Source organism: Hylobates moloch, unplaced genomic scaffold, assembly GCF_009828535.3.
Source record: "Hylobates moloch isolate HMO894 unplaced genomic scaffold, HMol_V3 SCAFFOLD_7, whole genome shotgun sequence".
NCBI lineage: Eukaryota > Metazoa > Chordata > Mammalia > Primates > Hylobatidae > Hylobates > Hylobates moloch.
Window position 1 is genome coordinate 85,084,442 of NW_026652282.1, and position 11,618 is coordinate 85,096,059.

An 11,618-nucleotide genomic window follows, 5' to 3' on the forward strand; every position below is an offset into this window, starting at 1 on the left:
AATAAACTAGAACTTGGGGGAAAATCAGCAAAGAAAGGCTGAAAAACTATTTCAAATTAAAGTAAACCAAAGAGACACACCACATTCAGTGTGTACACACATATTTGATTCTGGGCAAGGAAAGAAAATGACTATGAAGGAACTTTTGGAACCAATTGACAGAGTATGAACAGTTTATAATTTAGATAATAGTGTAGTAATAAATTGTATCGGGCCAGGCACAGTGGCTCACGCCTGTAATGCCAGCAGCTTGGGAGGCCGAGGCGGGCGGATCACTTGAGGTCAAAAGTTCGAGACCAGCCTGGCCAATATGGTGAAACCCAGTCTCTACTAAATATACACAAAGTAGCCAGGCATAGCGTGCATCTTTATTTCCAGCTACTCGGGAGGCTGAGGCAGGAGAATTGCTTGAACCCAGGAGGTGGAGGTTGCAGTGAGCTGAGATCATGCCACTGCACTCCAGCCTGGGCTAGAGAGAGGGACTCTATCTCCAAATTAAAATAAAATAAAATAAAATAAGTTGTATCAATTGGATAGAGAATACATTTCTTGATTTTGATAATAAAAAAGAAAATTCCAAAGACTCAACAACGACAAAAGACCCAGTAACTAACAAACATTTATGGCAATGTTGCAAAATAGAAGGTTAAGATGTAAAAGTCAATTTTTTCTTATATCCCAGGAATGAAAAATTGTAATTTGAAATAAAAAATACAATACCCTTTATATTGACACCAAAAATGAAATACTTAGGTATAGATATACAAAAATAACTACAAGTTCTCTCTGAGGAAACTACAAAACATTGATGAAAGAAACAAGATCTAAATAAACGGAAAAATATTCTTTTTTTTTGGATCATAACATAATATCATGAAGATGTCAGTTCATCTCAACTTATCTATAGACTCAATGCACTCCCAATCAAAATCCCTGCAAGTTATGTGGTGGATATTGGCAAACTGATTATAAAGTTTATGTGGAGAAGCAAAAGACACAGAATAGCCAACACAATATTCAAGAAGAAGGACAAGGTCAGAGGACTGACACTACCCAACTTTAAGACCTACTATAAAGCTCAAGTAATTAAGAGGGTTTGATATTGGTGAAAAACAGACAAGTAGATCAGGGCAACAGAAGACAGAGCCCAGAAGTAGACCCACAGAAATATGGTCAACTAATCCTTGACAAAGGAGCAAAGGTAATTTAATGGGGAAAAGATAGTCGTTTCAACAAATAGTGCTAGATTCACATGAAAAAAAAAAATAGGCAAAGACCTTACCCCTTTCACAGATACTAATCTAAGTTTAAAAGGCAAAACTATGAAACTTCTAGAAGATAACATAATAGAACATCTAGGTAACTTTGGGTTTGTCAACAACTTTTTAGATACAACAAAAGCATGATCCATGAAAGAACAAATTGATAAGTTGGGTCTCATTAAAGATTATTCTCCTCTACAAAATAAACTGTTAAGAGATTAAAAAAGAGAAGCCACAGAGAAACTATTTGCAAAACAGACATCTGATAAAAGATTGCTATCCAAAATATACAAAGAATTCTTAAACTTAACAATAAGAAAACAATCAACTCATTTTAAGATTGGGTAAATGATGGGAACAGACACTTGGCCAAAAAACATATTCAGATGGCAAATGAGCATATGAATACATACTAAATATCACATGTCTGGGGAATTGCAAATGAAAATGACAGTAGAAAGTCCAAAGTTAAGCTAAATGGGTTAAAACAGGTCCTTGTCCACAGTGAGTAAGAGGGACAAAAGGAAGCAATGTAAGCTGCTGCACAGGCAAGGGATATACGAGTGTGCAAGTTCACAAGCATGCATGTGGGAGATGGGGTGGGGTTGGGGACAGAGGGGTGGGTATCATGAGTCAGTACAGCTGCCTCTATGTCCTGGGCTTAATGCTTGTGAGTTATTTGTTTTGGAAATTTAGATTTTAGGAGCAAGTCAGGGTTACACAGGTGCTGGTGGAGGCACTGAGGAGTAAAACCATGGCTGTTGCAATCTATTAGACTGGAACACATTTTAAGAGGAAATAAATAGCTTATACCAGTCAGACAGACATAGGTCAGCATCTTCTTTTAACTTTTTATTTACTCTCGACTTTAAAAATGACAAACTATCCGAGCTGGTTTCCTCATGTGGTATAAGGAGGTAGTAATAATACATTCTGGTAATAGTCTATAATGTCTTTACACACAAAGAGGTTAGAACAGGCCTTTCTCAGTTCAGTAAATGTCTATCATAGTCCCTGTTTTCTAAATGAATTGACAACAAATTGCCCAACACATGTTTCAAATTCTCACAGTAAAACCGATCAGCTTTTGGTAGAATCACTCCTCTATAGGTAAATATCTTGAGAGCAAGATCCCAGCACCTCCAGAATTACCACAGTAACTTGTGCTGGCATAGTTTTTGATACATCTACAAATTTTCAGAATAGGGAATTGAACAAGAAACCACAGGTGAATGTAAGCATCACAAGAAAGGGGATTCATTTCTCTTTGGTTTATACTGTATGCCCACTGCCTAGGAGAAAGTAGGAGCTCAATATGTATTTGTTGAATAAATGAAAGGCATCAGGGACGTTATGAAAGGGGAAGAACAGCTCAGGAAGGCAAAGAGATGCACACGCGCCAACAAATTCCAGCAGACCCAGGCTCTGTTCTCCCAAGCCTGGAATTCATTCATGAGAGTATGCTGTGGAACAGAGAAAATCCACCATTCAGTTAAGGCCATGAAAAAAGCAGAGTTAACATGGTCTTCCTCTAATACATAACATTCATCTCCAGATGTGGTACAGAATCATCCTCACATGTTTTCTTCATATCAGCAAAATATTGTACAGTTATAGTAAATATCTGGTAACAAAAGCTATATGGAAATATATGAAATTTCATCATAAGAATAGGGCTCCTGGCCAGGCATGGTGGCTCATGCCTGTAATCCCAGCACTTTGGGAGGCCGAGGCAGGCAGATCACCTGAGGTCAGGAGTTCGAGACAAGCCTGACCAACATAGAGAAACCCCATCTCTACTAAAAATACAAAAAATAAGCCAGGTGTCGTGGCGCATACCTGTAATCCCAGCTACTCGGGAGGCTGAGGCAGGAGAATCACTTGAACCCAGGAGGCGGAGGTTGCAGTGAGCCAAGATGGCACCATTGCACTCCAGCCAGCCTGGGCGACAACACCGATACTCCCTCTCAAAAACAACAACAGCAACAACAACAAAAGAATAGGGTTCCCTTTTGTACCTGGGAAATATCAGTGGTTTCAGCAAAAAGGAACTTTCTCCAAGATTACCTATAAGGGACATAAAAAAAAAATCACTCTCCTTTAGGAAGCAAAGAAGAGGCAATTGATGTTTGTAGTGGTGAGGCATGAGCTCCAAAATAGATCTTCCCCAGAGACTGATCCACGGGTAAAGAAAGTCAAGGGGAATAGACTTCATCAGGATGGTGAGTGTATTAGGTTCATACTGCTGCTTTAACCAATTACCACACATAGAAGAGCTTAAAATAACACAAATGTATTATTATCTTATAGTCCTGGAGGCCAGAAATCTGCAAAGGGTTTCATTACACTAAAATCAAGATGTTGCCAGAGGAGCTATCCCTCTGTCATTTCTAGGGAAGAATCTGTTTCTTTGTCTTTTCCAGGTTCTGGAGACAGCCTGTATTTCTTGGATCTTGGCTTCCTTCCATCTTCAAAGCCAACAATGGCCAATGTAGACTTTCTCATGATGCTTCAATCTGATAGAGTCCCTGCCTCCCTCTTCGACATCTAAAGTACCCTTGCAATTACATTGGCCAAGATAATCCAGCATAATCTTAAATTAAATTCAGCTGATTAGCAATCTTAATGATCCTTTGTCAGGAAGTATAAAATGGTACATGTTCTGGAGAATAGGACATGGACATCTTTAGGGGACCGTTAACCTGCCAAACACAATGAGGGTAACGCCTAAATGAGTTTTCAAATGGACAACAGTAACAACATCAACTTTGTGTTTAACCACATTGCTCTGTCTGTTCCATGCAGGAAGCAGGGAAAGGAGGGGCTCAAGAGTAGAGGACGGATGTGGGGGCCAAAGGATTCAAAAGGAGCCAGGTTGTTTTGTCTCGGGGAGGGGGGTGCACGGTGGGATCCTCTCCTGAGAATGACTGCTGACACAGCAGGTAGTTGTGGCAGGTGGCTGAGATCCAAGCTGGTTCGAATACCAGCCACATTTCCACACTGCCAAATGTCATGGCAAGAGAAGACTTGACAGGGAATCGAAGAGGAGCCAGGACCATCCCTACCTGGTGGCATCAAAGAGGGAGGACTGTTATGACCTCCTGCGGGTCCTGACAGGGAAAGGTCCTCTTTTGGGGGCAAGTGTGGGGATGGTGCAATGCCAACGTGAGCCACCATTTGTAATGAGAAAGAGTAGTGTGGCAGAAAGAAATGAGTCTGGTGCAGACCAGTGGTTGGTTTCCTAAGGTTAGAGGTCTAGAAGAGGGGCAGTGGTGAGGCCTTGATGGGAGCCCCCCGGAGTTAACTTAAGAGCCGGTGTACCTTCCTCCCCTGCGTGGCTCCACGAAGCTGGGAAAGAAACGCACAAGACGACCACCCTAGAGCCCCGGGCCTGTCTGGCCTGAAATCGCCTCTCCCCTCCCACACTGCAGTGCCGACACCCCCTTTCCCATCAGCGTCCACAAAGGATGGTAAGGGGACTGGGGAGAGGGAGAGGGCAGACACCCAGCAGTCCCTGTGAGGGGGGCGGTTGGGGCGGGGGCTGCAGACACGTCACGGGGCGGTTTGGTATCCATCCGCTGTTCCCTCCAGCGCGGCTCTTCCCGACCTCGCGATCCTGTCCCCTGCCCTGGCCCCCAGCCGCCCGCCGGTCCCATATATTACAGCAGCGACAGAAATATGGTAGTGGTCGCCACGTTAGGGTCCGCGGGGGCCTCCTGAGGCAGCCTGGTGCCAACCCCCATGCCCAGGCTGGGGCTCATCCTGGCCCCGCCCACCTCGGGGTCGGAACTACGGTGGGCCTGGGCGGGGGGCGTCGAGCACTTTCGCGCCGTATCCCTCCGCCCCCCTTCCCGACACCCTAGCGGCGAGCGGTTCTTGCCGCATCCTGCGCAGCCCCTGCCTACTTTGGTGCAGAGGCGTGGGGGGCGGGACGCGTCTTTGCCATTCGGATCGCGGGGAAAGCAGTGGCTCCAAGTGAGCCAGAGGAGAGCTGAGGAGAGGAGGGGGAGGCCGACGACCTGGGCCCTGGGCCTCTGAAGGCAAGTGCGGGTGCATGAGGTGGGGGTCCGGGTTGCGGGGATGGTCCGGCAGGATGGACCAGCAGGCAGCCTGCCCCGCGGACCCTGACAGCCTGGCAACGAGGAGACGATCCGGTCGGAGCCAGGCGCTTGAGAGAGGTGCGCAGTGCCCGAGACCCCTGGCGATGGGGAGGCGGTGACCGGAGCGGGCCGGGCCAAGGGCTGAGGGGCTGGCTCGGGAGGCACCGTCAGATCGTTTGGAGGAGAACCGCGCTGACCGCTTCCCAGCCAGCTTTGCAGGCGCCCGCGCCCCGCCCTCGACGGTGTCTGTGCCCGGAGAGGGCTGTGGGGGAGGCTCCTGCGGGAGAAATGGCGGAGCGGGAGCTGTTGTGGGGGGCGCCTGGGGAGGCAGCTGGGGGGCGCCCGGGGAGGCCGGCGGGGGTCGGCGTCCCGGCTCTGTACCCAGTCCGCGGGAGGTGAGCCGCGTTTGCTACTCCGGGTCCCGATTCCCGAAAGGGGCCTGTGGGGCCGCATGTCCTCGGTGCCTTCCCTTCCCACAGGCTCCAGGTTGATGTCAAAGTCTTCTGTCTGTGCGGTAGGTCTGGCGTATTCTGACAGGACACAGCGAGCATCTGTAGAGGAGAGGCTTGAAATAAAGGAGCACGAATATTGCCTGGATTTCTGGAGGTGTGTGGGGATGGGGGTTGGGCGCTAAACACTGATTGGGGACCCGAATCGGGGTAGGGGACTGTGACCAGAGTAGGTCAGGCATCCAGGAGCACCTCCTAATCTTCCCCTCTCTAATGGCGCTTCCCCCACCTTCCATCCCCACCTGCCTCCCCCACCGTCCTAAACTGGGGGCATGAAAGGGTGGGCTTTGGAGGTGGGGGTGATGAGGGAGATATACTGACAAGTACCAATTCACAACCTGTTTTCTAGAATATGCGGCGCCCTTCCCCCATTTTATGCTGCGCAGAGCAAGGGGATGTGGCGCACCTAGTGGTGAATCCTCAGAATTGGAGAAGGGAGTAATGGGAAGAGTATGACGTCAAGAGAAGGAGTTGTTATCTCTGGAACCTTGAAGCAGGGCCCAAATAAAAGGAGAATATTCTACCAGCAAAACCCCGAATGTTGAAAGACAGATACCAATAATATGGGGACTCTTATCCTTGGCGTTGGTCTGTCTACGAAGTGCTCTTCTGCCACCACTCATATCCTGACTGTCTTACTTTTTCATGTGTTTGTCCATAGGCCTACTTTAAGGCTAGCCAGTTCCGCAAGAAAGGCAAGGAGGAGGAGACTGGCTCACAGCTCTGGAGGTTGATGAGAAGGGGGAGAGGACAATGCAGGGGACAGTTGGAGAGAGAGAGCATGGCAGGTGGCAGATCCACTTCCACCTGTAGTAGAAGTGGCAGACCCACTTCTATTCTGCCGGATTTGCACAGTGCCAGCATCCTTTTTATTTCTTGCAGGAGACACGAGATAGGTGTAGGTTGGGTTGTGACTCAGAAAAGACCTGAGAGCAGGGACTAGGACACAGGAAGCCGTAGATACATTGAACCCTTGAATGGGAAGACAGATATTTGTCACAGGGGCCAGAGTGCCCGCCTACCTTACGAAGCACTCACACTCCATTCTCTCCTGTATATTTACTTGTCTGTAGGACCCCCTTCTGTAGCTGTGGGGCCTGACACCACTTGAACAAGAGAAAGAGGGGGAAACTGCACCACATCAGTGAAGGTTGGTATGAGAGTGGGTATACTTTTGGGTGGGGTAGTGGAGACCAGCATGGGTCCTGGAGTGATTAGGGTCCAATCTGGGGGCTTCTTGGCCCCTCCCATTGCTGACACACTTTCCCACCATTATTGGACCTGTTTTGTAGGAGGCAGCCGGTCCAGAGGGACTTTCTCAAAGCCCAGCTGTCCCACCTAGCATTCAACGTCAGTCGCACTGCATACGTCTCGTACAATTGGAAGAGACTCCAAGCCTCATTTCATTCTCTCTCCCTAGATCCACCTCCAGTGGCTGCTCTGCTGGTGGTGGAGTTGCTGCTGACAACCACCCTCAACGGGTCTGCACCAATCCAGGAAATATCTGTCTTCCTTTAGCTTGGTTGTGCCTGTTCTACACTCTATCTGTATTATTGAATTATTGACTGAGACTGTGTTTGGGAAGGAGGCTGAGTGACTACTGGACTGGATATTGATTCTAACTCTTATTTCCAAGCTTATATCCTTAATCACCTAAAGATCAGAGTGTGAAGAAACAAACTTGTGACGGATCTGTGGTTGGGGTTTAGACTGGGGGCGGAGTATATTACCTGACTTTCTTTGTAACTTGTACCATGACTGGGGCAGAGATTGAGCCTAGTGCCCAGGCCAAGCCTGAAAAGAAGGCTGGGGAAGAGGTTATCGCTGGGGCTGAGAGAGAAAATGATGTCCCTCTGGTGGTCAGACCCAAGGTTAGGACCCAGGCAACTACTGGGGCAAGGCCCAAAACTGAGACCAAGTCTGTTCCTGTGGCAAGGCCCAAAACTGAGGCCCAAGCAATGGGTGGTGCAAGACCCAAAACGGAGGCTCAAGGAATGGCAGGGGCCAGGCCCAAAACCGATGCCAGGGCAGTAGGTGGTGCTCGTTCTAAAACTGATGCCAAGGCAATCCCTGGAGCAAGGCCCAAGGATGAAGCCCAGGTGTGGGCCCAGAGTGAATTTGGGACTGAAGCAGTGTCACAGGCAGAAGGAGTGTCCCAGACTAATGCCATTGCCTGGCCACTGGCCACTGCTGAGTCTGGATCAGTTACTAAATCTAAGGGCCTGTCTATGGATAGAGAACTAGTCGATCGGGATGCTGAAACCTTTCCTGGCACCCAGGGTCAGAAAGGAATCCAGCCCTGGTTTGGACCAGGGGAGGAGACTAATATGGGGTCTTGGTGCTATTCCAGGCCCAGGGCCAGAGAGGAGGCCTCTAATGAGTCTGGGTTCTGGTCAGCAGATGAGACCTCTACAGCATCTTCTTTCTGGGCTGGAGAAGAGACAAGTGTCAGATCATGGCCCAGGGAAGAGTCCAATACCAGGTCCAGGCACAGGGCTAAACATCAGACTAATCCCAGGTCCAGGCCCAGATCCAAGCAAGAAGCCTGTGTTGATTCTTGGTCTGGATCTGAGGATGAGGCCGGCAACCCATTCTCCTTCTGGGCTGGAGAAAATACCAATAACTTGTTTAGGCCCAGAGTCAGGGAGGAGGCAAATATCAGGTCTAAGCTCAGGACAAATAGAGAAGATTGTTTTGAATCCGAGTCTGAAGATGAGTTCTATAAGCAGTCCTGGGTTTTGCCTGGAGAAGAGGCCAATAGTAGATTCAGGTGCAGAGACAAAGAAGATCCTAATACCTCCTTGAAACCCAGGGCCCAGAAAGATGTTGACAGTGATAGGGTCAAACAAGAACCCAGGTTTGAGGAGGAAGTCATTATTGGGTCCTGGTTCTGGGCAGAAAAAGAGGCCAGTTTGGAGGGTGGAGCTTCAGCAATCTGTGAATCTGAGCCAGGAACTGAGGAGGGGGCCATTGGCGGATCCGCGTACTGGGCTGAGGAAAAGTCCAGTTTGGGGGCTGTGGCCAGAGAAGAGGCCAAGCCGGAGTCTGAAGAAGAGGCCATATTTGGGTCCTGGTTCTGGGACAGAGATGAGGTCTGCTTTGACCTAAATCCCTGTCCTGTGTACAAGGTCACTGATAGGTTTAGAGATGCAGCTGAGGAGCTTAATGCATCCTCCAGGCCCCAAACCTGGGACGAGGTCACTGTTGAATTCAAACCTGGTCTTTTTCATGGGGTTGGCTTCCGATCCACAAGCCCCTTTAGAATTCCCCAAGAGGCTTCTGAAATGCTTGAGGCAAAGCCCAAGAACCTGGAACTTAGCCCGGAAGGAGAAGAGCAGGAATCTTTGCTTCAGCCTGATCAGCCTAGTCCTGAGTTCACATTTCAGTATGATCCTTCCTACCGGTCAGTCCAGGAAATTCGAGAGCATCTTAGGGCCAGGGAGAGTGCAGAGTCTGAGAGTTGGTCCTGCAGCTGCATACAATGTGAGCTGAAAATTGGTTCTGAAGAGTTTGAAGAACTCCTTTTATTAATGGACAAAATTCGGGATCCATTTATTCATGAAATATCTAAAATTGCAATGGGTATGAGAAGTGCTTCTCAATTTACCCGAGATTTCATTCGAGATTCAGGTGTTGTCTCACTTATTGAAACCTTGCTTAATTATCCATCCTCTAGAGTTAGGACAAGTTTTTTGGAAAATATGATTCACATGGCTCCACCTTACCCAAATCTAAACATGATTGAGACATTCATATGTCAAGTGTGTGAGGAAACCCTTGCACATAGTGTGGATTCCCTTGAGCAGCTGACTGGAATAAGGATGCTTAGACACCTCACTATGACTATTGACTATCACACACTGATTGCCAACTATATGTCTGGGTTTCTCTCCTTGTTAACCACAGCCAATGCGAGAACAAAGTTTCACGTTCTGAAAATGCTATTGAATTTGTCTGAAAATCCTGCTGTGGCAAAAAAACTATTCAGTGCCAAAGCTCTTTCAATATTTGTGGGTCTCTTTAACATAGAAGAGACAAATGATAATATTCAAATTGTTATTAAAATGTTTCAGAATATCAGTAACATTATAAAAAGTGGAAAGATGTCCTTAATTGATGATGATTTCAGTCTTGAGCCGCTTATTTCTGCATTTCGTGAATTTGAGGAGTTAGCTAAGCAACTACAAGCCCAAATAGACAATCAAAATGATTCTGAGGTGGGACAGCAAAGTTAATATGATTAACCACCTGCCGATGATCAGCCTTATGTTCCCAAAGAGCCCTGAGTAGTGCTTTGGTGTTCACAGTCTGTTTTTTTGTTGTAACTTACATTTTTTAATGCTGATGTTAACTTTGTCAAACTCTTGTTTTGAGCTGGATCATTTTGTGGATGCCAAATGAATATCAAAACTGAAAACACATTTGTTGATATTTGTCTTGCTGTCCAGATTGCAATATTTTTCAGTATGAAGCTTTCAATGAACTGTATCACCTAAGTAAACTACCCTGCTATTCGTTGTTTAAATATATGGTTCTCTATTTGAGTCTGTGTTTTCAATAAAGTTCTATGTTAAAATTGGCATAAGTGACCCTTCTTCAGTTTAAGAACCATGTACAGATAAATCGTGTGCACTTACAAACATAGGAATTATTAGTCTGACAAACATGCGCTCATTAGAAAATTCTGTTCTTGAGTTAAGAAGGGAGAGATTATTGTGGGCTCTGATACTTGAGGAATGCTTCCGAGAAGAGGGACCCACTTAAATTGGTCAGGACAGAACAAATTGGTCAGGATAGGAGAGCAAGACAACATGCCCGCCTGTTTGTCCAATTATGAGCCTTCCCAACAAGCAACCTAAAATTAATACTTCTTATAGGACCCATTTAAATTACCATCTTAGCCCTGGGACTTGCCTAAGGGTAGGATAAGACAAATCATTAGGTTGCTCTTGGAAGTGGGTAGTGGTGGTTTGAAGAAAAGTGTGTAATTGAATAATCTGTTCTGGTAGCATGGATGAACCCAGTCTGCCTGAAACAAGTAAAAGGAGTTTGATGAGAAATGCAGTTAGAAAGTTGGGAAGAGGCCGATTTGGGGAACAGAATAAGCCAAATCTGCATATTTAACGATTCAAAGTACAGGTGTTACTTCAATGCCACCTAAAGGCTGAAAGAGTAGGATAGCACAATTAAATGGAGTGGGGTATATGATTTCCTTTATATTCCTAGACAAAGGAAAGTGTTAAGGAAATACCATGCAGCCATTGAAATGATTATGTATGGATAGGTTTATTGACACAAAAGGACATTAATTATTTTATATTTGGTGAAACACAGAATGTGACATCATGTATGGAAAATTAGATTCCATTTTTAAAACATCTGTAAATGTACACAATTCCTATGCAATTTCAATATGAATTTCTAAACACAGTCTGGAATAAAATATATACCATGTTAAAAAATGCTTAGAGACAGGCGTTGGGGAGATACAAACATTAATAAGACAAATTTAAAAATTAATATGCTTACATCTTGTGCCTTGAGTTATAGATGAGCATGCCGGAAAGGACACAATTATATAAATGAATAAACTATAAGTGTTAAAAAACGGTTAGAGATAATATCATTTAGAAAAGTTGTAAATGAATGAGCTATCAGAAAGACTAGCTTTTTATAAAATGTTTTCAAGATAAAAATTAAAATTGGCTGGGCACAGTGGCTCACACCTGTAATCCCAGCCCTTTGGG

General features: G+C 46.0%; 1 protein-coding gene across 5 annotated transcripts in view; it reads left to right on the forward strand.

The window, feature by feature from the left end:
- The window catches only part of GPRASP2 (G protein-coupled receptor associated sorting protein 2), a 112,953-nt gene extending 102,497 nt beyond the window's left edge, over window positions 1–10,456 (forward strand). The window contains exons 1-3 of one of the 5 annotated variants that reach the window (XM_058441290.1): window positions 5,658–5,968; window positions 6,945–7,021; window positions 7,164–10,456. In XM_058441290.1, coding sequence (XP_058297273.1) covers window positions 7,626–10,106 — 2,481 coding nt within the window. In that variant the 5' untranslated portion in view covers window positions 5,658–5,968; window positions 6,945–7,021; window positions 7,164–7,625 and the 3' untranslated portion in view covers window positions 10,107–10,456. Of the gene's footprint in view, window positions 1–5,657; window positions 5,969–5,991; window positions 7,022–7,163 lie in introns of those variants that run through there. The other 4 variants (XM_032757324.2, XM_032757325.2, XM_032757323.2 and 1 more) reach the window with 4 other exon arrangements.
- The last annotated feature ends 1,162 nt before the right edge of the window (window positions 10,457–11,618 follow it).